The 26,656-nt window shown below is 45.2% G+C and overlaps 1 protein-coding gene across 3 annotated transcripts in view; it reads right to left on the minus strand.

Moving 5' to 3' along the window:
* Positions 1 to 26,656, minus strand: part of LOC132023424 (protein HIRA) — an 85,008-nt gene that overhangs the window by 46,730 nt on the left and 11,622 nt on the right. For 2 of the 3 annotated variants that reach the window (XM_059409055.1, XM_059409056.1), the window contains exons 2-10: positions 20,180 to 20,242; positions 18,003 to 18,113; positions 16,661 to 16,751; positions 15,281 to 15,375; positions 8,139 to 8,234; positions 6,764 to 6,924; positions 4,829 to 4,996; positions 2,422 to 2,535; positions 356 to 426 (exon numbers count right to left, since the gene is read on the minus strand). In XM_059409055.1, the coding sequence (XP_059265038.1) occupies positions 356 to 426; positions 2,422 to 2,535; positions 4,829 to 4,996; positions 6,764 to 6,924; positions 8,139 to 8,234; positions 15,281 to 15,375; positions 16,661 to 16,751; positions 18,003 to 18,113; positions 20,180 to 20,242 (970 nt within the window). The other variant, XM_059409057.1, reaches the window with a different exon arrangement.

A 26,656-nucleotide genomic window follows, 5' to 3' on the forward strand; every position in this document is an offset into this window, starting at 1 on the left:
GTCTCCACATTTGTGCTAATCTGGTTCATGCAATGACAAAGTGAAGCAAAACCAGAATCATAGCACTCTCTGTTTTCCAAATACCAGTTTGCCTAAGAAGTATTTTCTACAGGCAAATGCCAACAAAGCAAGGAGCACAGCAGCAGACATTCTCCCAATGGCAGGGGCAGGTTGCCCTTTTCTGAATCATATGCAAACAGCACCCCAGGGGTCTGGTCCGGCTCCCACACCTTGGAGGGTTGAGGGGTGGGGAGAGTCCCTGGCTACCTGACCCTAATCACATCCAGAAGCCTCATGTTCCAACATATGGCTTCTCTTTTCCTAGCCTGTGCATTTTAAAAAGAATCTATCTTACCAGGAAATATCCATGATGGATTTGTCAAATAGTTCATGGATGACAACCAAAGGCCGTTTCAGACATGTGAGCTAGAAAAAAAGGAGGAGGAGAGGTTAATGAAATGAATGAACACTGCTTTCTGTCCACTCAGCTCATCAATAGTCCTAGAAGCCTTGGTCTGAGTTTTTGTTGACATACAGGGCATACTGGACTCTATTCAAACAGCGACCAGCAAGATCCCAAGCCATGGAACCCAAAACTTGCCAAAACAGACATTTCAGTATGGCCCCTGTCTGAAGGGCTCACTGTGGTCTGCCAGGGGAGATGGATTTATACATAGACAACTAAGAATGGAGAAGGTGGTTCTAAAAAGGCCATGACCTGTGCAGAGGTCTATAAGCAGGGGTAGATGTCAAGGCCTGGGCTGAAAATGAGGCAGCAAAAGTAGCACCCAGGAGAGGAAAAGAGCCTCGGAGAGAAGCCAGGACATCTCAGCCCAAGGAGTTTGGTATGTATTAATGCAAAGCTCACTGTAACTGGCTACATACATCACATGGGCTCATTCTAAAAACTGTGTGCGGATAGTCCACCAACACCAAAACAGTTTAAGTTGCCTTGAATCCAGACCCACAGTTAACCACTATAACACTTGAGTTATTTTCTCCTGGTCTATCTTGTGCAAATATTTTATTCTTTGGCAGATGACTGTGCTTGCTTTTCATTTAATACATAATTAGTATGTCATCAAACACCATAAAAACCTCTCTTTGATGACTGCACAACATTCACCACATGCATACTTGTATCTAGTCACTCAAAGGCTGGGCTGTGTGTCATCTCCACATCCCTACAGCTCACATGCTAATGTCTGACCACCCTGCTGACAGGTCTAGGGGCCACAGAGTGGTAGGCTTCTTCTGCATGGCTCCCATGCACCTTCCACATGGCTCCCATCAGGTGCTGCTTTTGTGGGGGAAGAGCTGCTACAGCTACCCTAGTCCTGAGGAGAGGAAATCTGAGCTACCTGGAATCCACAAGAAGAATCTTGCCCCTCCCCTAATTCCATTTTCAGAAAAAAAATAGCCCTGTCTCTTCTCTCAAAAATGTGCCTACAGACCACTCAGAAATCTGGAACCCATGTGAACACCTGACCTTAGCATTCCAAGAAAATGGGATCAGGAATGTTTTGGTCAAAGCAGGCCAGCAGGACCCCAGGAAGAACATGCCTGGAAGTGCCTATGATAGCACTAAGGTTCAGGTTCTGAAATGTCATGTGAATAAGAACGTCGATAAGAATGTCATGTGAAAAAGAGCCACAGGGTACACAGAAATCCATTTCTGTGTGACAAACAACTGTAATAAAGGCAGCCTGAGGACAACCTTCAGCTCCACAACTATAAGTCCATTCTGCTTATGGGGAAATCAGTTAGGAACAAACTATTGATTGCTAAATCCAACAACAAACACAAATCTCAACAACATTAAATCAAGTGAAAGCAATACAACTACACAACTCGTTGATGTGCAGACATCACTGGAGTGGTTGCCTTGGCCAAAGGGGGTTGGGAAGTGGGGTCTTGACTGGGGGCAAGTGGGGGCAGGGATGAGGGGTTACAGGTTCGTGGTTAGACTGTATATATGTATGTCATACGTGTATGACAACACACTGAGGTATATACTTTAGGTGAATACTTTTGCTGTAGGTTATTTTTTAAATTTTATTTATTTATTTATTTGGCTTTAAGTTTTATATATAGACAGAAAGGTTTTCCAAAAGGAAGCAAACACAACATACCAACTGAGCGTATCCCAGAGTCTGGACACGGAGTTGCTCAGACTGGGGCTCTGGGTAACCTTTTCTACCTGGGCCCAAGCCTAGTCTTTAGTCCTCCCTTCTTCTTGGGGTAACCAGGGGGCCTGATCCCAGGTGTAGGGTGGAAGCACATACTGAGCACCACTAAAAGTGACTCTTCCAGGCCTCGGGGCTCCACCTCCTTCAACAGGCCCTTCTCATTCTCCCTGTAAGAGCCACAAAAGCTCTTAGGCGAGGGTTGGGGGGTTGGGGGGAGGGAGTCGGGGCTCACCCAGACGGAGAGAGAACGGTCCTTGCTGCCAACAGCACAGCAGCAATACGGGCAGCTGGGCTTTGCAGAACTCCCGTTCTTCTGCTTCTTTTTGAAGATTTTTGGGTTGAATTTCTAAAGCCAAATAACAAATGTTAAAGTAATTAAGCATCAAGCATACACCCCATGCCAGGTTCAGAAATATACCACAATACCATCCTGTCTGCGGGAAACCCACAATGACATTCTCCCAGCCCCAGGCACTCAGCATGCTTTACTTCATCTTCATCACTACCCAGAAGGCATTTTGCTGAGGTTGAAATGGAGTTTTAGGGAGGCCAGGAAATGTGGGCCAAGTTACCCAATAAGTAAGTGGTGGGACAAGGATTTGAAGCTGGCTCCACCAAATCTCCATTTCTGGGCCTGTAGCCAGGTTGATGGCATGGGAGCTACTGAAATTGGCTCTGTGAATTCCTTCTGGCCTGAGAAAGGCCAGTTCCAGGACCTGGCTTTCGGTACAAAGTCTTGACAGAGGTCGGTGGGATTGTCAGATATCTACCCCATTAATCCTCTCCCTTCACTGTAGGTGATGCTTAGTCAAAACTATCTAGCAGATACTGATTAACCCTGAATAATCTTACTTGGCCAGCGATGACAGCTAAGTCATGCTAAAGTCTGTACCGGGGGCTATCCTCAGTGTAACCTGGGTGCTGCTTTTGGCAAGTACACTAAGAGCTCCTGCCACATTCCTGGACTGAAAGGGATAAGAACTCTAGACTCAGAACTGGAGACCCCAAGCCAGGACAACTGAGGAGAAGGGTGGCTCCCTGGAGCCTGGTATCAGCTGGCCTGGCCCATAGGGGTTCTAATTCCAGAGGGTAGGCATAAAGACCAGACAATATAGAACCTGGAGGTGTGTACCATGGTCTTGAGTCTTACCCTGAGTTGCCTGAGAGGCATCAATACCATGATCTCACAGAGCCACTCTTACAGTGCCTATGAGGACCACCTGACAGTCATGCGGAAGCATAGTACTATGCTGAAGCAGTGATTTTCAAACATTTTCATAACAAGGACCTGGGCTCAAACAAAGTCCTACATGGGTTCCAATACAAAAAAAATTAAAGCAGCAGTATTTTATTAGTATAAAACATATATTCTAAGTCACAACATATAATATTTATTATTATTAAAAATTTATTTATTTGAGAGAGAAAAAAAAAGAGTGAGCCAGTGTGTAGGGGGAAGGGGCAGGGGGAGAGGGAGAGAATCTCCAGCAGACTTCCCATTGATCACAGAGCCTAATGATGGGCTTGATCCCACAACCCATGAGATCATGACTTGAACTGAAATCACAAGTTAGATGCTTAACTGACTGAACCACCCAGGCACCACTATAATATTTATTATTAATTTAAACAATTGGAAAGATTAGCCCATTTTAAGTAACACAAAACTGAGATCAGGGTCCTGGCTGATTCATCTTTTCTTTTCTTTTTTTAAAAGATCTTATTTATTTATTTGACAGAGAGACACAGCGAGAGAGGGAACACAAGCAGGGGGAGTGGGAGAGGAAGAAGCAGGCTTCCTGCTGAGCAGGGAGCCCGATGTGGGGATCGATCCTAGGACCCTGGGGTCATGACCTGAGCCAAAGGCAGACACTTAACGACAGAGCCACAGGTGCCCCTGATCCTTTACTTTTTTTTTTTTTTAATATTTTTATTCTTATTTATTTGACAGACAAAGATCATAAGTAGGCAGACAGGCAGGCAGAGAGACGGAACGGGGAGAAGCAGGTTCCCTCCTGAGCAGAGAGCCTGATTCCGGGCTCAATCCCAAGACCCTGGGATCATGGCCTGAGCCGAAGGCAGAGGCTTAAACCCATTGAGCCACCCAGGCGCCCCTGATCCTTCACTTTTGTCAACCCTAGTCCACCAACCTATTTACTTTGTTTTGGTTGCCCAGTGCTGAGAAAACCGTCACTAAAAGTAGCCCGTATCTTCCGATACCCTTCATCCTCCATATCAAGATTGGGCAGGGCAGCCCCAGACTCAGGTGATCCACAGCATGGCCTCACAGCCACACATGGCCATGGCTGGGGTATAGGCACACATGCTTAGCAGGCATATGCTACTGGAGCACTTGTCAGGACCACCATGCTTGAGTACACAGGACCTGACCCAAATATGGAAAAAGGCTAGTGTGGAGCTACAATGTTCCCAATCAAAGACTGATTTTGGTGAAACTCATTAAAATATGTGAGTATGTATTCTGTTTTGTAAAATGTGTTTAAAAATTATGAAACATAAGTAATCAAAATGAAACAAAAATGTGGCATGTGCTGACTCTCAAAGCCCACCACCTAAGCCCCACATGTGACCCAGCCTCGGAGCAAGACAGAACCCAGGTGGAGGCTAAGTACACTCACCACAACAGTCACAGCTTTCCGGTGCCCGACAAAGTCCATGTTGGTCTTCCAGCCCTCTCGTTCAATGATCTGGGCAGTGGGGCCAGAATTGTTCATGGCGTGGGCAGACACCAGGTAGTGCCCATCAGGTGACCAGCTGAGCCGCAACACATGGGTTGTCCCTCCACACTGAAAGAAACATGTGCATTTGGAAGGAGCTCAAGACCAACTGTGTGACCAAAACTCTGTCCTCAAGAATAGAGTCGAATTCTGATTTATAAATGTATGATGGCAGAGCATGTACACCAGCTTTTGGCTATGCTAACAGCTCTAACGCTCCAGTCCCTCTAGGTGTTTGACAAAAAAGGCTGTTAGGTGAGACTGGGAGCTGCAGCACCCTATACTCCCCTCTGGGAGCTAAGCACAACATAGTGGCATCTAGACGATCAATAGCCACTTCTTCTGTCAGTTCTGTTTGGGCCAAATCTGTCTGGCCACTGACCTCTTTTTTCTGCCTAGCATGTTAACCTTACCACATGAGATCTGCTGAGCATTCACTTCAGTGGAGAAAGAGCTCTGTGGACCTTCAGGACCCTGTCTCTGTGATGCATTCAGTGACCATGAGCCGCTACATGCTTTCTCCAGCCTGCCTCAGCTGAAGACTGGTGGTGCTACTAACTAGCAAATGAGAAGAGCTTTGTAAAGCCCATATAAACCATTAAATCCATAGCAGAAAGATATTGTTCCCCTGATCTGGACTAGGCCTGAAGCAAGGCATCCCTCCACATTATTATTCCTGCAAAGTGAGATGATATGGGCCAGAAAACAGCCTTCTAAAGCTCAAGGTCAGTCCAGGGCAGCCTGAATGACTTAGGAATTATGATCTTGGCCTCACAACCCTAGAGGAGGGTAGGATGATGCATGGCCTTGAGTACAGTGACACAGCTGCCTCAAGCCCATGCAGGCCCACCTGAGGCTAAGGAGTCCCACCAGCTCCCAACTGGGATTCCAAACATTCCTGTCCATCTCCATAGCTGCCCCAGGAACCCTGCTAGTGGGATACTGCTGCCTGGTTGCCGGATCCCTGAGGAGGAGCTCAAGAAGGCATTAGGGCCCACGTCCTCTGACATGGAGGGCACGTACTCCTAAGGAGGGTAGGACTCAGCAGGGTTAATACCAGTGCTCATGTGGTACTGCTGGTTTGGGGAAAACTGCATTCATGATTTCCACTTTCCTTCTGCAGCCAGCCTTAACTTATGGGCAAATGTCTAGACCTCCTGCAAAACTTTGCTCATAGCCCTTCCTCTGATGCAATCAGTACTCCTTGGCTGTTCCTGTGCATTCTGGACAACTCCATCAACATACTCACAATGAATGTGAAAGTCTATCTTTCCCACCAGGTTCTAAGCTTCAAGGGAGAGACTCTATCTCAGTCCACTTTCATTTCCTTTATCCAGTACTACCCTTCTTATAGCAGGCACTTAAGAAATATCTAACAAATAAGGGAGACCCTGAACTCTGATTCCACATGAAACAAGAACTCAAATAAAAGGTAGGAAAATACTACCCAAGTCACTGCAGTCTGACATCCAGACATTCTGCATGAGGCACTGCTTCACTACCCGAGAGAGAAGTGGGCTGGCCTGCAGAGTACAAGTCAGTGAGTAAAGCCACAGCACAGTCAGGAAGAAATAAAAGAGAAGGCCTCCTCTACCTGTGTTGCACAATGCTATGGAGGCATCACTAAAGTTCTCTTCAGCTTTTTCTCACTTCAAAGTTGGACATTTCATACTGTCTGAGAAGTGAAAGATTTTCATCATCTGACTCTTTGGGCCAAGTGCCCACCCCAGAGAACTTTGTTGGTTCAATCACAATGTATGGACCCCAGCCAGCTTCTCGTCTGTGCATGGAGGCCAGGGAGGCTGCTGGACCAAACTCCCTGAGATGTCTTCTTACCTCATCAAAAGGCTTGGTGATGCTGGTCTCCAACTGCCAGTCCAGCGTTCTCCACACCTTTAGGCTACGGTCATCAGCTTGAGAGGCAATGTATTTACCAACAGGATCCCAAGTCAACCCCTTTACCAAGCCAGAATGGCCTCTCAGCGTAGCTAGAATTTCTGTGGAGGTAAAGAGGAGATTGGGAAAGCATTAGCTAAGGGAAAATGATGAGTCTATATAGAAACATGAGCTGCAATCCATGGGCTATGGAATGGCTAGCCAAGAGAAGGGATCTCAGGAGTCCACCTTGGCCAGCTCCCATCCCTGGGCACAAGCAAAGAGGCCCCTAATCTGATCCCTATCAAGCCAAACGCAACTTGAAAGAAGGACTACACCCAGGAGCAGGCATTATGATTTCCCTTTAGCCACAGTTAATACTGAGCCTGCATAAGCCCCCTAAAGGGCAGGCAAGCAGGGATCCAGGTTTGGCCAGAGTCAAATTCTGCCCCTTTGACTTGTCTGTGGTTGGCAGCTCTACCAGTGGTTTCTCCATCTGGAGGCCATGCCCACCTGTGCTTTAACATCAATATTTGTGATTTGAACCTTCCTGGCAGCTAAAAGCAGGCCTAACAGCTCAGGGGATGGAGCACTGTGGTGAAAGTTCTTTGTAAGTCATCACAAAGGACAAAGGGGTATGAGATAGCATGTCCTAGAGATCTGTAATCTAAATGCCACCCCAACTCTCAATCTGGCCCTCTGTGACCACAATGAAAATGCCCTTCCCCCATCCTGCCCACATCTTGGTGGCTTATAGAGAAAATGACTTACAAGTTCATGGAGGATGCTTTTTAGCCCATGAACAAAACATATTCTAGATACCAAAGAGGAATAAAAGTATCTTACTAGTTATCAACTACAGTGATATGCTAGGTTATGCCATCTGTTTTGACTTTACACACATTAATAAGAAATACCAATCTTTTGCAAAACTGGATTTGTTAGCCTATCTCTGTTTAAGAGCTTCAGAGAGGAGATGGCAACTGAGTGGAGGCCAGAGCCCAGTGGGGTGGGGAGGGTAGGGAGGCATGCCCTCAAGAGCATGTGTGTAGTGGGGAATGCCAGGTACCAAGCACATGCAACGCCACCCTATCACCCTCGTGATCTGTGGCACATCCACGCTATCCCTCAGTTACTATTTTTCTTTAACATAAACCTCTTTTAAAACCTTAAACAAATGTCACTGATGAAGAGAAAAAGAACGGAGTTGCTGACGAGATGCATCAATCCCCATTCACTGCGACATACTTGTCACTGCCAGCCTTAGGAGACAGAGAGCCCACCCTGCTCCAGATGATCAGCCCATTTATGCTGCCACCCAGTCAGAGGTCCAGACCTGGGAACTTCACAGCATTCCAGATGACGACAGTGTTATCCACGCTGCATGAGGCCAGCCACGCGTCATGGGGAGACCATGCTACATCCATCACATCTGGAAGACAGAGGGCTGGCGGTGAGCCTCTTATGTGGTGTGCAGACTCAGCGAGGGGGGCACTCGGCAACACCTGTCTGCCAGGTTGGCCGGCAGCCCCTAGCCTCTCATGTTTGAGGAAACTTGACTTGCAATCATCATAACTAAACTCCTTCTTAAAAACCAGTCTGTAAAACTTCCCCACTAAGGTTTATGAACTGGTCATGACATTTGAGGCATCTGAGTGACCTCCCTCACCCCTCACAAAGGAGATAACTGAGGACATGGCTGACAACTTGGGGCCACGTATAAGAACTCTGGCTCTGACACCTGCTGGGACTGTGGCCTCAGGCTCGCTAAGCTTGCTTCTCTGATCCCAACTGGGCCTTTCTGAGAGCCCTTTGAGCTCTACAGGCACTGCACCTGGCATAATGGCTAGCACAGAGCCAGAGTACAATAGCTGCCCAATAAGTGGGAGGCCATCTTCAGGCCCTTCTCCTCACAAACTGGATCTCATCTCCAAGACCCCACCAGAATATCCCTTCCCTAGAGAACCCCTAAACACAATCACTCATGTTAATTCTTTGTGACTGTTTTCCTATCTATAAAATGCAGATTTAAAAAAAAAAAAAAAAAAAAACCACAACCCTATGCTCAGAGGGTTATTATGAGGATTAAATGTGGGAAATTGCTGTAGCACGGTGCCAGGCACACACCAAGGCATCGATAAAGGTCAGCTGTGACGGTGACGATGACCGGGCCCATCTCGCCGTGCAGGTATGATTTTTCTAACCTCTGTGCCTGGTGCAGTGCTAGGTGTACAGAAGAATGGCTGGTGAGGTGAAGAAACAGAAACACAGCAGCAAGTTAATAGCTATCTAGTCCTCTCCTCATAGGATTTTTAAAAAGGTGTAAGCAAAATACTCAAAACTTCTATTTTTTTTTTTCTATTTTTTACAGTCTTCAGGGACAGCTTTACGAATTTTTTCCACAAGGTACTGCAATTTGTATTTCACACTGCATATGCATTAGTGTACTGCATTTAGTATCCTCACAGCCTATGTGATCCTAAGGGCTCCTCTTGTTTAGTTCTACATTCCATGTCTTTGAGAGTATTCACTATCATAAACAGACCTGATTCAACTACTGACTATCAACTAATGAACTATTAACTGAGTCCCAGGTTTCATGCTAATGAGCACATGGGTGTACGCCATTCTCCACACTCTGGTTTATTTCTTGTGCCTGCCAGCCCAAAGTGGACTCTAGGCAGAATGCCTGAAGACTTTCCTAAGTCTGGACTCTCTTAACCCTGTAGATAGCTTTTCAGAAACCTCTATGACTTTACACTTTTATAAGCAGAAATGTCCATTTCAAAATCCTCTTATTATCTTGAGGATTACGATTTTCCCTTCTAACTTATTAAGCACATTTTTTATAAAAATATAAAGTTAAAAAACTTTACTAATAAAAGTGAAGATTTTTTCTATCTGTCTAGGGTTGTCTTCTTGGGCTACTTTGCTCCCATCTTCTGTCTGTTGGGAGGCCTTTTATGCAGCGGGTCTAACAAACACCAATGCAATGCCTACAAAAATGAAGAATAAAAACCTCCTCTAAGAGCTTAGAGGCCAAGAGGGGCAGACATGTAAACATCAGAATTTCACCATGGTACCTAAGTCCTAGAGCCGAGAAGTGGTCAGCTGGGAGGGAATTCCGGAAGGGAGATGTGATTTGCCTAGCAATTTCCATGGACTATTGATAATACAGGCATTAGCTGCAAATTCTAACAGTTTATCTTCCTATACTGTAAAAGATTGATATAGTAAAGTCTGTGATTCTCCTTTGTGATGTCTTTTATTGCCTATTAACCTTAAAAAACATTCCCTCTGGTAGCGGTCTGATGACTATTCAGTTCTGTTTTCTTCTGCTTTAACTATTTAGAATGTTTCTCTCTTTAACATATGGAATTTATTTCAGTACATGCTGTATTTAGGGAGGCTCTACTTTACTCTTTCCTCATCTACAAACCATATAATGGTTATTCTATCACAAGTGGGGAACAATTCTTTCTTCCCATAACTGATAATTGGTGCCTCCTTCACAATAATACACCAAGGTCCTAGGTACATGTAGTCTACTTCAATGTTGTTAGTTTTGCCCCCAAACTCATGACATTTTAATCATTGCAGCTTTGAATGATTTCTTCTGTAACCTTCCTTACTCTTCCAAGTGCCCTTTGGAGTCACTGGTGAGTTACATAATAAAGCCACTTATGGACAAATTTTCCACTAATTTTCTCCCTTAACCCCAGTTTTGGAGCTTCTGTCTTCAGACCATACCATTCCCACTCTTTCTCTTTGCACATCTACATACATCTGAAACTCTCCTGCATTTGAAGTGTTTTCTGGTCACTGTCATTCCGGATACTCTCATCATCATTCTTGATGATTCTAGGAGGATGATCTGTTTAATACCCAAAGCTCCTGGATCCTTAAACTCTGCTTCCTCCTCCAGTAACCTTGGCTTCTGCTACCCCAGGCATTCATTCCCAGTCATGCCCAGAGATTCTCCCAAACAACACACTGTAATTCCTCCTTGGTTTGAATGCCAACCCTCCCATACTCCTACCATCAACTGGTGCTTCTGGCTCCCTCTCAACTCCAACAGAGTTTCCAGGTGCTATGGGCCTTCTGCTATCTCCCTATTTGGCTTAGAGTCTATCATACCCTCCACTCTTCTGTTTTCACAGGTGCCCAAAACCCAGCCTGGTTCAGTCTAGCTCTGTCCTCCCTTGGGTCTTTCTTGAGGACCCTCTATGAGGCTTCCACTGAATTGCACAGCCTGAACAGCACTAGCCAAGGCCATGGGTGGTCTCCATGTCATCAAGTCCAATGGTCAGTATCCTCAGTTCTCACCTGACCTCAAGACAACATTGGATGCACTGCTGGATTGCTTCTCCTTCAAATGCTCTATCTTAATTGGCCTCCTCTCCATCTCAGCCACTTTTCACTGACTGGTTCCTTATCACCTCCAAATCACCCCATCACCCCAGCCTCCACCCTTGGCCTCCAGTCCCACATATACTTGTCCCCTATACTCAACTCTCACATATCAAAATGCCCATGCAGCAGGGCTAATTACATCCCTGCTAGGCAATGCAAACTGAACATGCCCCAAAGCCAATTCTTAAACATTTCCCTCAGCAAATATTCTGTCCCACCTACACACCTGCCATCATGTAATGGCAACTGCATTCTTGACACCCTCCAGACCACAGTCTGGTAAACTGTCCTGATTTCCTTTGCTTATCTCACACCCCATATCCCATCCACCAGGAACTCTCCATCTGACCATCACTCCTCCTGACCTCCACTGCTATGACCCGGGTCCACTGAGATTATGCCAGCAGCCTCCTCAGTGATCTCTCCAGTGCTGCCTGTAGTCCATGCAGCTGCCACAGGCCTCCTCACTCCTCTATTCAAAATCCTACTGAGTTTTCCCATTTCACTCAGAGAAGAGCCCCTCACAGTGGCCATGTCCTAGCTATTCCTTTAGCCTGGAAGGCTCTTTGGATGTGTACTCAGTGGTCCCCTCACCTCCACCTGGTCTCCTGTTGGATGTCACCTTCTCAGTGAGGCCTCCTGGAAAACCCATCTCATTTTGCTTCTCGGCACTTATCTTCCAGTTGCTGATGTGACTAGTTGTCTGTCTCTCTTATAAGAATGTAAACATCCTGAGGGTAGAATAGCACCCAGAACGTGGCAGGTGCTTAATAAATATTTGTTAAATGAATTTGGGAAAAAAATACTGTCTTTATTTTTTTTTGATCTTTCCACTTATGAAGTGGCCATTTTAGCCCTCTCAAAAAAGGTTTGTGTTGGGCGCCTGGGTGGCTCAGTGGGTTGGGCCACTGCCTTCGGCTCGGGTCATGATCTCAGGGTCCTGGGATCGAGTCCCGCATCGGGCTCTCTGCTCAGCGGGGAGCCTGCTTCCCTCTCTCTCTCTCTCTCTGCCTGCCTCTCCATCTACTTGTGATTTCTCTCTGTCAAAAAAAAAAAAAAAAAATTAAAAAAAAAAAAAAAAAAAAAAAAAAGGTTTGTGTTGTAAGATTTACAGATCTCACACATTTCTTGGTAAAAATATTCCTGAATATTTACAATTTTTCTTCCTGTTGTTTAAGAGTTCTCTTTGTATCACTGGATATTCTAATCGGCTATTACTAACGAAAGGTAAATAATTTAAAGTTTTCTTACATGAGACCAACTCAATGACTCATTATTAGCTCAAGTAATTTCAATGCTTTTTAAGCTCTAATAGCTGCGTGCTACAATATTTGTCATTGGTTTGAAAAAGACATTTCATGTTAAGGAAATAGCTTCCTATGGCTATTTAAAACATATTTTTATTACAAATTTATGCTAAATTATCTAATATCCCTTTCAGAAAACCTCCTTAGATGACTGTTTTTGTTTTTGTTTCTTAAAGTAGGCTCCATGTTCAACTTGGGGCTTGAACTCAGGATCCTGAGACTGAGTCACATGCTCTACCAACTGAGCCAACCAGGCGCTCCAAGAGTCTTTTCTCATTTAACCTCCTAGTATGTTGTTATAGTAATACACAAAATTCTTCCATTATAAATCATATTTCGTCAAAATGAATTAGTGTTTTCAAAAGTTATCAAATTCACAAGCATTATGTTTCGGATTTTTCTTTTTTTCATATTCGTCTAAGCTTTTGTTTTACTATTTTTTTTTTTTAGGTTTTTAGAACCCAGGGTGACAGCTTCCTTTGAAGAATAAATATTTCCAGGGGCGCCTGAGTGGCTTGGTTGTTAGGGGTCTGCCTTCAACTCAGGTCGTGATCTCAGGGTCCTGGGATCGAGTCCCGCATCAGGCTTCCTGTATCAGGGAGCCTGTAATTCCCTCTGCTTCCCACTCCTCCTACTTGTGCTTTCTCTCTGTCTCTCTCTCCCCCCAACAAATAAATAAAATCTTAAGAAGAATGAAGTACCTAAAAAAATTCTTAAAAAAAAAAAAAAAAAAGAATAAATATTTCTACAACCCAGAATAATTTTTCTTAAAAACTTGAAAAAAAAAAAAAAAACCCGCATCAACAAATCAAAAAATAAATTAGGATCAGGAAGCATTTATGAGGACTCCAATTTTTTCAGTAGTTACTACTTTAAGTTTTCCTAACTTATGGTATCAATTCTGAAAATTTGCATTTTCTAGAAAATTTTACTTCCCTTAGCATTTTTTTTTTTTTTAGTTTAATGAATATTATGTTGTACTCCGTGGTAACTTTTCCCTCTAGGTTAAACGTTTTTCTAGCCCCATTACCTCTAATTTCTTCTAGGTTTTTTTCTTCCTACCCTCACTCCCCAATTAAATATGCCAACGTATATGTTTTTCACACACTGCTTTCAAAGACCCAGTGATTTCTATTTATTTATTTATTTTTGCATTTTCACTGATTTTTCTTCTTTAAGAGTTCTGCCCATAACTGCTATAAGGACCACTGAATAAGAAATGGATGTCCCTGCTGAAAGTGGGCAACCCTACTTCCTGATAAAGAGAACCCTGGGATGGTGGGTATGGAGAGAAGTTGAAGTTATAGTTCAGCCCAAGTCTCAGGGTAGGGAACCCAACAAAGGCCTCACTGAGGCCCCATCCCACACTTGAACACCTGCATGGATACTTTCTCCAAGTTCCAGAGGAGTCCACTTAGACTCTGCTTTGAGTAACTGTGAGTAAGCAAGGTTAAGTTACACATTTTTATGGTAATCAACAAGTATACAATACTACTCTGCCAGCTTTCAAAAATGTGGACTTAATCTATGGTCACTAAGAGGTGGGTCTGTTCACCTTTAAAGTGTGTGTAGAGTATTTGCAGAGCATATACTGTAAGTTGATGCCTTCCAAACCACTCACTCTTGCCCCATCTTCTCCCAGAGCTCCAGGCTCAATTCCAAATCTTGTGACATTCTTCCCTGCCCCCACTCCCCAGACTCAGCACATCTCACACTGAATTGGTGTCCATCCTCATAAGCCCACTATCCATACAGTGTGAGAGAGGACAACACCGGCTATGCAGACACCAGCTAGGAATCTCCTTCATCCCTCCCCTGCTTTGTCCTAAGAATTTCCCAAGTCAGTCTCCCCCTCCATCCCAATTATCCCAGGCCTGGTTCAGGCCCTTACAGTTTTCATCTGAACCACTGAAACAAGCTCCTTTTCTACACACCTATCAGAATGATCTCCCTCTCACACCTCAAATCTTTTAAAGGCTCCCTATCTCTTCCACAATAAAGGCCACCTTCATTAACAGGGAACACAAACCTTCTATGACCTGGCCCCTGAACTTAGCCAGCTCCACTCTGTACTGCTCCTTACTTTGTATGTAAAGATCTAGCTGTGGTGAAATGCTACTGACCCACCATGTGCACCAGGCCTTTCTGGCTTCTGCTCTCCCTGTCTGGGAAATGCTTCAGGCCATTCTTGGGCTAGACCACAGGCTTTCCAAGGTATAGTCACTCTAGCATCCTGGCATCTGAATGTACAGCACATGGCTTTTAACTACTCTTGAATGACATTCCTCTTCTTCAGTTCAAATTTGTAAAATGTGTCCCTTTCCATTTCAAGTCCATTAAACACTTTTCAAATATACTCAAGGTCAGGTAAAAAACTTTTCATCAGGCCCCTTTTCATGTGTGCTGGTTTCTGTGGAATAAATAAAGTGTGCTTACAGACTTAGTGATCCATTGATGAAGGTAGTGATTCAGTTCACCAGGATAAACGGCAGAACGTGGGGAGTTCTACATTGAAGATATAAACATATACCCAATGAGGGCAGGAGTGGGGACACTGAATGCAGCTGGAGGCAGGCAGAGGGACAGTGACTGCACAGACCTTGAGGGACAGGCAGGGTGTGACCGATGGTGATGGGGAGGGATGACCCAGATGCAAGGCTGCTATAAGGACCGAAACAGTCCACCAGGCCATGGAGGTGCTGCTGCTGACTGCAGACAGCTGCCAGGGCTGCCCATCCCAAAAGGCAGCCCCACTCACCGCCTGAGTGACTCCGGAGGATAGAGACACATCGCCACTGCTCCACATTGGCAAGCTTACCACTGGAGCCGAACACGGTGCTGGGGCCGATGTACCTGTGTGAAAGAGGAGTCAGAAAGGCACTCCAAGCATACTCGAGGCACGGCACAGAGATGTCACTGCAGCATGGCTTATCATGGCAGACAGAACAAAGCAAACCAGACAATGGCTAGAAAGCATCAAATTGTTGAACAAAAGGGACTGATTAGGTAAGTTATGTTCCATGCACTTAATGAAATACTACATAGCCATCACAAATCTTGTGGTAAGAGACTATCCACTGTATGGGGAAATGTTCACCAAATATAATTAAATGAAAGAAGCAGGCCACAGGACATCCTATACAATATGAAAATATCACTATATAAAGAAAAAAAATACATGTAATATCGATATCATCTATGCATGGAAAATGGATCAGAAAGACACACATGAAAAATACCAAAATATTAATCATGGCTTTTTTGGATGGTGATTTTCACATACTTTTTCAGATTCCCAAATTATCTGCTAAATTCATTATTTACATTGACTAAAGCAGCAAAGCCAACAGTCTTTTTAAAACTCTCTTGCAAAGCAGTCAAAGCCCGGGTACTAACTGCTTGCCATGCAAGCAGTCAGGTAGGTCCCCATGGAGGTGGTGCTGATACCACTGATGCACAGAGCCTCTGTTAACACACTCTGCTCCCACAGAACTCTTTATCAACTCACAGAAGGAGCTCACTAAGTGGGCCAAAGGAAATAGCACGCCTCTGCTCTCATGGCCATGGCCAAAGGGCCACTCTGGCTAAGCAGTGGGGAAGGGTCTGGTTCCCTAGTCTGACTAGCTTCCAGAGTCACCTGGGGAGCTGGTTATGGAACAGAGTCCCAGGACGCACCCCGAGACACTCTGCCTAGGTTTAAAGAAAAAGTTTTCTACGTGATGGTTAGTTCATTATGGGTACAGAGCAGGCACTTTCAAAGGGGGCTCCTTAGAGTCCCAGGGTGGGGCAGATAGAGAATGAGGTGAGTGGCAAAAAGGGCAGGCTCCAGATACCACCCCCCCCATTCCATCAGAGCACTTTGACTTTAACCTATTCTGTATGTTGGGAAATTTCATTTGAAGAGCAAAATAAACAAAGTTACCAATGTCAGCAATGGAAAGGATTAAATATTCCTTTTCAGGTGGAAATGCTGCAGGCCTGGGAGGGGGCGACTGAATAGGTCTCCAGGCACTTCCTGCTACTCAGGAAGTTTGGAGCTCTAGGGACTTCAGTGCCAGAATGGGGAAAGGTGACTGTGATTAAGACCAGCAAAGAAGCTTCTAAAAATAAAATGTGAAGAAAGGAAAATGATGCTTACGTAGCCCGCTTCCACACCATAATCAGTTTGTCATCTCCCCCAGAAGCTAAATACATCCCACTGTTTGACCACCGCACACAGTTCACACATGCTGGGAAGAAAAAAAAATAGGGTGATGAAAATCCAATAGTCATGCCCAATTTGCTTTATGCAGAGTCTGGCAAGATGCAAAGGGTTTATAAAACCTATTCTCTCTCAACTATTCAAGGCATCCACTGTGGGTGAGTCCCAGAAGAACAATCCAGATTAAATACTATCCTACTTGTACTGTACTTGTACTGTAATAACAAATGATCAGAACAGAGTTTGGGGAGGGGAAGTCTACATAACCTGAGAAGTGTTAGTGCTGGATGAAACAATCAACAGGAGGTGGATTTCCATGAAAACTTATAACTAAATCTCTATTTCAAAAGGGCTATCTCATGATGAGATGTGTTCCTGAGCAGGGAGAATTCCTGAAATGAGGGCATGTACTAAAAAGGCTGAGATGCCCTTCACAAAACTTTCAGGGGAGCAGCTTGTTAGAGCATAAAACTCTGACTTCATCCCATCTGTGGCCTTTTTAAATTTGGATTTTCCAAACTTGTCAGCACTGCAGGTTGACTGGTTCTGCACTTATAAATTAAGACCAGGAGAAATGCCTCCTAGGCCCCTGATGGGTGAGAGCGTCTGGGAGCACTCACAGCTCGGCCTTTGGGAACCCTGCAATACAAGGAACACTATCCAAGTTGTAGCCCACACATGGCCTGCGAATGACTTATGCTCCAAGTCAGAGGGCACTGAGGCACGTTGGGAGAGCAAGAACACAAAGAGCTAAGGAAGGGGACATAGCTGTTAATGGAGCATCTCAGGGAAGGCAGCTAGGTTGGAAATCAGAGCCAGATACAGTCACCCTGATGCTCAGAAGCAGGAAACTATGGCACTAAATATAGGAAAGGAAACCACAACACTGTCCAACCATCAAAAGGATCCTGGCAGAGGGTCTCAGAGTGACACTGTGGCAATCTGAGACATTTTGGTGAGTTGTCTTTAAGATACCCTTCCCCAGAACCCTACTGCTTCCAGGTCGCTGGCCCCAAAGCCCCATGGAATCAGGCAGTAACGACTCATGAGCAGGAAATCACCAGAGGTACCTGCAGACTGTCCAAAGATGGTTCTGTGGGCGGGCCGAGTCTTCTGCCGAATAACTCACCCAGGTGTGCAGCCAACATCTGTGCCTTCAGACAGCAGGCCGAGGGGAGTTACCGCCGCACGGGGCCTTATCTTTCTAATTACAAACACATGTGCTAACCTTGGGCACTCTGCCAACACGCAAAGCCTGCAAAGGGCCACTCTGTAATACCTAAGTGATTGTCCATCTGGCAAAGCATCTTGGGAATATTTTCATCCTTCTCGTCATCCTCCTGGAGGACTGGAGACATATTCCAGATCACAACCTTCCCAGAATCCTGTCCTGGAATGAAGGAGCAGAAAAAATTCAATGTGCAAGAAGTAGAAATTTGATATTAACTCTGAGACACAGTCTTTACTTAGCTTTCATAAATCATAATGGACAAGATTGGAGGAGACTAAATTTGCATCATTAATTTAAGTTACAGAAAAGAAATGAAGAAAGATTAAGTGCTGAAGGGGGTCAAAAAGCATATGGATTTAGTAGTAGCGGGAAGCCAACCTGACTTTGAAAAGAACTCTGGACTAGAAATTAGGAGGGGACTGAGCTCTACTCTGTCCTCTACAACAGATCCCTCAGGAGCCCCTAGAAGGTCCTCATCCCTGCCCACGAACCAGACTTCTCATCTGTAAGTTGAAGAGCTGGAAAAACTGATGTCCCAGGACCCTTTCAGGTTTGTGCATGGGAACCCTAGCAACCAAGGGCAACAGCACATTCCTGCCAGTACTTTGATCCCTTTTCAGGTGCTGCCTGGAGTCAAGGGCCGCTCCTAGAGCTGACTGGATGCTTTGAGACCCACGTCTGAATGAAATGTGCCCTGTATACAGGAAAAAGCCTCATTATCTTCTTATCTGCCCTTTGCTGTCACCTATAGATGGGAGAGCAACCAAAAGAGGGCATTTATGGATCCTGGATCATAAGGTGATATAAAACCCAGCTAAAAAATTTTTATCTATGGGGGTGCCTGGGTGGTTCAGTGGGTTAAAGCCTCTGCCTTTGGCTCAGTTCATGATCCCAGGGTCCTGGGATTGAGCCCCACATTGGGCTCTCTGCTCGGCAGGGAGCCTGCTTCCTTTCCTCTCTCTCTGCCTGCCTTTCTGCCTACTTGTGATCTCTGTTTGTCAAATAAATAAAATAGAAATCTTAAAAAAAAATTAAAAAAAAATCTATGCATTTTGGCAATGATTTTTTCTTTTCTTTTGCAATGATTTTTCTTTCTAAGCTTTTCACCTACTGATAACTGATGAAAGTCTGGCCCCTCATTTAACTACTACAGAGGAAGAAACACCAATAAATGCCTACAAATGGACATGTCAGAATTGTCATAAGGCATACCTGAAACTGCCTATTGGCCAGTATATAAAAATATTTCCTAAACAGCTCTTCTTGATACTACATACTGAGAAGGGTAGGAAGGTATGTCTCTTCCTATGGATGAGGAAAAAAACCCTGTCCCCCAGCTTAATGCAGTAGTCATAGATGACATCAGTGGGTACCTTCCAGGTACAGTCCGTAATGTGCCGGAAGGAGATCAAGGGTCCCCTGCATACCCTTGCAGCAGGAAGCTCATAGACAACCCACCCTGTAGCACCTGGCCCAAGGGCCTAGAACTCACAGAAGCACTCTTCAGGTGCTGTCTAGGAAGGCCTTGGCCAGAGGAAGACACTGCTCTACAGTGAAGCTGTCAGGGGCTAAGATCTGTGGGAATGCCACCTTGTTCCATCATATATACATCTTGGTGTCCTGGCCTGAAAAATGACTGTCTTTCCAAGCAGCACTGTTACTGTGACACTGTAACACCGATGAAGCATGCTAATAATACTATGGGCTGTATTTTCAAATGGCGCAGGTGTTTTTACTTGCCCACAGCATACTTCTTCTCTAACTTAGCTGAATTCCTCTGAGCCCAGAAAAGGCCTTATAACTACATGACTAACTCAGTAGTTTTAGTTTAACCACTTCTTCCCCTTTTTCAGATGAGAAAGTACTGCCAGAACAAAGATGAGGACCTAACCTTGGCCTCAGGGGCTGGGGATCTATCCATGGGACCACCTGCCACTTGCCACCTTTAATAAACTGGGATTTGGGGATTCAAAATGATTTGAATATTAACCCAATAAACAGGAATTAGAAAGATACACCCACTACTGAAATATTTATATGGAGCAAGCACACTAGAGCAAAAAATAAGGGTTTTGAGATAACAGATTATAATTGTATATTTTAAATGGAGTCCTATCTATATCTAAAAAAAGAAAGTATTCTATCTTCAGCTCAGTGGGCAACCAGGAGAAGCAGAGCAAGGTGTCAGGACCGTGTGTGCTCCTTCTGTTACTCTGTGAACGTACCTTGTCCTCCAGTTGCGAATTTGGTCCCGTCAGGGTGAATATCAACTGAAAAAATTGGCTTTCCTGGAAACAAAGGGAAAAAACACACACACAACATCTATCTTGGCTTGTATTCACTGGAGAATAGCAACAAAGTCAAAATGTTTGAAACAGTGGTTATTTGAGTAATATCTCTAATCGCTGCTCCTAGGAAAAAATAATAGGCTGCCGATAAATTCCTTCTAAGAGTGGAATGATCTAACAGTTTTAGTTAAAGTAGAAACTGCAGGAAGACTCTCCAAGTGACATTAAATAGCTGAGTCTCAAAGGGGAACAAAGTGTTCTGTCATTAGAACTGAGTCCAAAGATTGCTTGAGCATTTGCACAGAGGTCCAATAGACAGTAGCTGGCCACATTCTGGGGACACACATTTGTTAAAGCTATGATCTGTTTATGACAGCAGCTCTGACTTACAGAGCTACATCTTCAGCTACCTCTCCATCCCATGGACCTGCACTTGGCTGGCAGCCTAGACACAAGAACCCTGGCATTTCTGCCTTGCTGACAGCTGGGTAGGACCAGTAGCTGACCAAGGCCACAGTTATCACTTCCCTCATCCTTCTGCTTCCAAAAGCCCTCCTATATATTTGTGTTGCATCGAAGTCTGTGGAGAGTCAGCTTTCTTGGCCTCTCCTATGGCTGAACTTCCTTTATAGGATGTGCTCTGTTCAACTGGAGGCTCAGTCCCTCCAGGGGGAAGAACTGTAGCTACTATTTCCTGGAGTCCCCACAGGGTGCAGACCCACACCAAGGGCCCATGAAGTGGTGTGGCTAGCTTGGTGGACCAGACTGATAAGGCGTCATGACAGCTTGAAACCCAGCAGACTGAAGTGTTGCTGGGGCCTGGTCCCTGTGGCATTTGTCGGGCTAACCAGTCTGCTTCCATGCTAAGAGTGGCATGTCAATTGTTGTCAAGTTTATCACCATAACCTCAGCTTCTAGCAAAGGCCTGATAAGTGGTGGCTCAGTAACATTTATTCAGTGACAAATCAGATGCATGACAATAGACTGAACGTCAGCAATCACTAATACAGACAAGGTGCTGCTGCCAAGGAATCTCTTGGTTGAGGATGCTGTCTCCGTTACCCAAGGAGTTGGCATGGACACCAGAAGGAGGGCTACCAGCTCTAGAATCACATGATGGCAAGTGGAGACAGGGCAGGGTGGGGCAGGAGCAGGCGATGGCGCCTAAAAGCTGAATGTCTTGCCAGGGTTACTGTCCAAATACGGAAAATCAAATACTGGTACCCAAAAAGGCAATGGCCAGTGTGGGCCCCAAGGAATAGAAGCTCACTTTATCTTCTTCCACAGAGCCAAACCCCTAACAGGCAAACCGAGCCTGAGCTTCCACAGACAAGAAGTGTGCTCTCCTTCCTGTCATTACACAGTAGGGTGAAACAGCTGTGTAAGGACACTAGCAAGCAGGTGTCCCAAATGCAAGGGCCCTATTTTGTCTCAGAGAACAAGTAGAAACCCAAACAAAGTTGGAAATTGCATCACATACTATTTCATCTCTATTACTTACTGAAATTCAAAACAACAAAGGCTACTATAGCAGGACCCTGCCATGCTGGCAGCTCTAGCCAGGTTCCCCAGACCCTCAGTCACCTCCAGGTCCACACCTAAGAGCCAGAGCTCTACAGTGACAGATCAAGTTTAGCCAAACTGCTACTGATTGCCTTCCTCCAGGACTCTGTCCCCCCATAGGTAGTCCGTCTGCTCTATGACGTGTTGAATAGGAACAAAACCGCTTTGGTCTTTTGTTCTCTTTGGTTATGAATAAATTTGCACCAGTAGCCCTGTTAGCAAGTTAGTTTTCAAAAACTTATTTGTGTTGGAAAAGTGAAAATGTAATTGCTGGGGAGCCAAGACTGACTTATTTTGTGAACCAGAACTCCTTTACTGTAGAAGCAGGCAGGAAAGGCTGAGAGGGACTGGTGTGGCAACTTGCAAACCCAATGATGACATTTCAATTCACAATCTTTGTAAGAAAATGATGTTTCAACCTGAATCTTGACATTAAAGTATATGTTTACAAAATTGCCAGTTAGATAAGTATGTAAGACGATTATCGTTCCAATTTTAGTATATGTGCTGCCGAAGCGAGCACAGTATGTAAGACGATTAAATAGAAAAAAGACATTCACAGACATTTTATTCCATGTTATTTGAATGTGTTGTTTCTGGTGGACATGTCAAACATTTCACTGTTTTTTAGTAGATCAAAAATAAATGACAACTAGTGCAAAAAATAAAAATAAAAAAAAGGAGCACAAACATACGGGAAATTCAGCCCTGGTCTGCCCTGAGCATTCACTCCGAGGATTCCCAAGACAAGCCCCAACACAGCTTGGCACTCTATATAGCCTGGAAGGAGCCAGAACCAGCAGTGGAGCACACTTACAAGGACCCGAGGAGAGAGAGCTATTGCTATTCTCCCACAGTCCAGATGGGCAGACCCTAATTAGCCCCATATTCGCCTTCAAGATAAGAATACAGAAAAGTAGGTAAAAAGTAGGTAAAAAGTAGGTAAAAAAGTAGGTAAAAAGAAGGTAGGGACTGAGAATACGGGTAAGAAAGACTGGAAGTGTTAACACTGGTGTTCCTATGCCTATGCACTCAGACTTACACTGGCACACCATGCCCTTGCTGGGTCAGGTGGTTGTCTCGTGTGTTAAGCCAGAGAGCCTGACACACTGCTGCTGAGAATGTGCCATACTTTCCCAGAGGCTGAGGTCCTAGGAGGGAAGCAGTAGCAAGAAAGTGGGTTTCTTGACCATCTGGGGCACGACAAGTGCCTGACAAGGAAGCCTCAAGAAAAAATAAAGGACAATTAGGGCTATGAGCTGTGCAGACCATGGCGTCTAGTGCTGAGAATGAGTTGGGACAGCCCCCGTAGGTGCCAGCCAGCTACTCCTTCCGGGAGAGGCAGAGCCACAGTGGGGTAAGCCCTGTGGAGCTCTCCTTCCCAGTTCATGACACACTCTACTAAGCGTCTGATATGGCCCCTCAAGCCATGCAGGCAGCACAGTCCCGGGTATTCTCTAAATCTCACACCACCTGGTGAAATGGATGGTTCTGACATCCTGATTTGACAGAGGGAGAAACCAAGGCACAAAACTTAGGGAAGTTGCCCAAGGTCATGCAGCTTGAGGGGGCACACTGGATGCTCAGCTTTAAGTATATAATGTGCTGCCCCTTCAGATGAAGCTGGGAAGGGACATGCCTGGACATGCTGGGAGGCCTTTGATGACACTGCCTGGAGGGAAAAGATTCAAAGCCCACAGGTGAAAGGTGAAGTAGGGAGTCAGAGGAAGAGTGAGAGCTGTGCACACATGTGCAACTTGTCCTGATGACCTGGACATGGCCTTGGACTTGCTATACTGAGCTTCGATCACCCCGGACACCTCAGTCCCAAGGCCTGGGGAGACTGCTGCCTGGCTAGGCTCTGGTGAAACACATCTCTCAGGACTCCTGCCTTTGCAAGCTTCCCTTTCCTTGAATTTGGATTGGCTCTGTGATCTGTTTTAACTAAGAAAATGTGACTGAAGTGATGCTGCTCCACTTCTGAGATTAAGCCTAAAGAAGGTCCAGCAGTTCAACTTTTGCCCTCTGGAGGAAGCCAGAGCCCTATGGCATTTGTCTGGCTCCAGTGATCAGGTGGTTGCCATATAAGAAGTCCACGTACCCTGAGGTCACTGTGCTGAGACCCCCCCCAAGCTGGACAAAGAATCCAGGGTCAAAGGGTCAAAGAACCCAGACAACAGTGAGAATGAGAGCCCTGAAACAGGACCCAGGGTGAACTGTTCTGGCCCCAAACTATTCCAGCCATCCCAGCAGATACAGTGCAAAACTAAGATGAGCTGTCCCTGCTGAGCCTGGCCAGGTTTCACAATCACAAACAAATAATAAAATAGCTATTGTTTTAAGCCAGCAAGGTTAGGGGTAGTTTGTTATGCTAATTAATTCAGTTTCCTGCCTAGGGCAACTGGAGCTACATATTTGTCATTTTCACCAAAAAGGTTCTAGCTGACTCAGCTAGAGTCTTGAGAAGGCCATCCATCAGTGGGGAGCAGGCACCTGGCCACAGGAGAGCTTTTCAGTTCCGTAAGTCTGTGAGACATTGTATTATATGCCCCTCAAGAAGCACATCGAAATGACTTATATGCAAGTCAGAAACAAACCTGACTCCACAAGAGCACACAGAGCAGAGCCTAGATAAGCAGAGAAGCATTGCTGCACAGGTAGCCATCACAGCCCAAGTCTTCCCCACCACACCCACTCATAGCATCGATGGGATCTTTTCTCATCCATCCACCTTTGTGGTTGTCTATGAGCCTGCTATGGGACTAAGCTGAGGAAAGGTAAAGCCAATAAAGGTTCAGCCCTGCCCTCAGGAAGCTCCCAGGGATGGGTGTCTGCACAGGTGGAAAGCTACCTAACTCACCCTGGGCTTTCTACAAAAATCACAACTGAAGTGAGTCCCAAAGTCTGAGGAGGAGTCAGCCAGAAGAGTAGGGAAGGGAATTTCAGGCAGAGGGGACATGGCATAGAATATAGAATAATTGTGACAAGCTGCTGCAGAATGTGGGGGAGAGGAGGCTTGGAGGATGGGTAGGGCCTAGCAAGACACTGCTGAGGAACACAGACCTTCCTTTACAGCTACCTCTGAAGCAAGGGAATGCTAAGGTTAAATTCACATTTCAGCACCACATAGCTGCGTGGAGCATGGGCTTTTGGTAAGACCAGAGGGGGCCTCAAGGCTCCAGAAGAAGGCAGAAACAAGGGCAGGGAACAGTCCTGGGTGTGAACAATGAACATGCCTCGGTAGAATTCTTAGCCATGCCACTCAACAACTATGCAGCCTTGAGTAAGTTACTGAATGCCTCCAAATACCAGTTTTCCAATCTGAATGGTGTGGAAGACAGTCACCCTTACAAGTACCTTCTCAGAGAGATTAAGATGCTGTGCCACATTGCCTCGAAGATGCACACATTTCACATGTGAACATTTCTAAGATCACAATGTACTTTGGTGAAAGGTGTGACTGGGGTAATGTTTCCTTCTGTAGAGATGCGCCACAGAGTTGATGAAATATGGCTACTCAAAGCCGCCAGCATGGTATTGACTCCCTACTTCTTTCCAGCACTAGACTCTTCAGTCTAAGGAATATAGCGGTTCACATACCCACAGTAGGAACAGACCTCTTTTTTCTAAAGGGCTCTTTGAGGCAGAGTAGAGGAAAAGGATCTATGGTCTGATTAGATAGAGAACTTTTCCTGTGGCACAATGTTAAAGATGAATTCCTAACTGCTTCCTGCATTCCACCTTTCTTTGTACAAAAACAAAGACAAGGGTGCCTGGGTGGCTCCAGTCACGATCTCAGGGTCCTGGGATCGAGGCCTGCATTAGGATTCCTGCTCAGTGTGGAGCCTGCTTCTCCTCCCTCTGACCCTTCCTCTGCTTCTGTTGTTTCTCTGTCAAATAAATAAATAAAATCTTAATTTTTGTTTTTTAAAAATAGAGACAAAAGAAAAATTAATCCACTCCCTGGGCCCTAGAGCCACCAGGCAATTTCACATCCTCGAATGAAGTGGCATGTTTTCCCTGCACACCTACCAAAGCCCATTCTCCTTGGGGACCTGCTTTTAGGTGACCCCTCTTGGACACCTTCTTGCACCCCTCCTCAGACCACACAGAGCACCCTCCTGTCACTCTCTCCCCGGAACTGTGATAGTTGGCCATATTCCCTGCCTGGGGGTTGCTGATCTGACAACTGCAGCATGAATGCTCTCTCTGGCAGGAATAAAAATTAAGGTACAGAAGCTGAATTTTGACAGGGCATGGTCAGACAGCATCCTCCTCCTTGGTATCTGGGTAAAAGACTCCTGGAGGAGGCCCAAATGTGGAACTTAGTCTGAACAGAGAAGACTGGCCAAAGAGAAGCAGGGAGGGCCAAACAAGAATGGCTAGCACTCTCAGTGGCCTTCAGATCTTTGGTTTGTGCTCCTGTCTTTGAGTCTTTATGCTCCTGAAAGCTCACTGGGCAGATCCAACTGAACATCTGTGAGTACATACTGCTGGAATGGAAGCTCAGGGGAACCTGAGCCCTTTGCCCACTGTACATTGTTCCTGGAAGGGCTTATCCTATACACCCCATTAACACTCACTTTTAACAAATGTTGGTGAACTTGTAACAAAATATGAAACATGGGAAAATGTTTAAAACATTTATTAAGTGAAAAAAATTACAAAAGAATATTAAAATATAAGGTGGGTGCAAAGGACATGATCTTCTATGCAGAAAACCTTAAAGAGTCCAGAAGATAAATTTAGTAAAATTGAATGACACAAAATCAGCAAACATTAGTTGCATTTCTGTACATCAAGTAAAAAATCTAAAAAAGAAACCAAGAAAACAATTCCATTTAAAATAGA

Source organism: Mustela nigripes, chromosome 8, assembly GCF_022355385.1.
Source record: "Mustela nigripes isolate SB6536 chromosome 8, MUSNIG.SB6536, whole genome shotgun sequence".
Taxonomy (NCBI): domain Eukaryota; kingdom Metazoa; phylum Chordata; class Mammalia; order Carnivora; family Mustelidae; genus Mustela; species Mustela nigripes.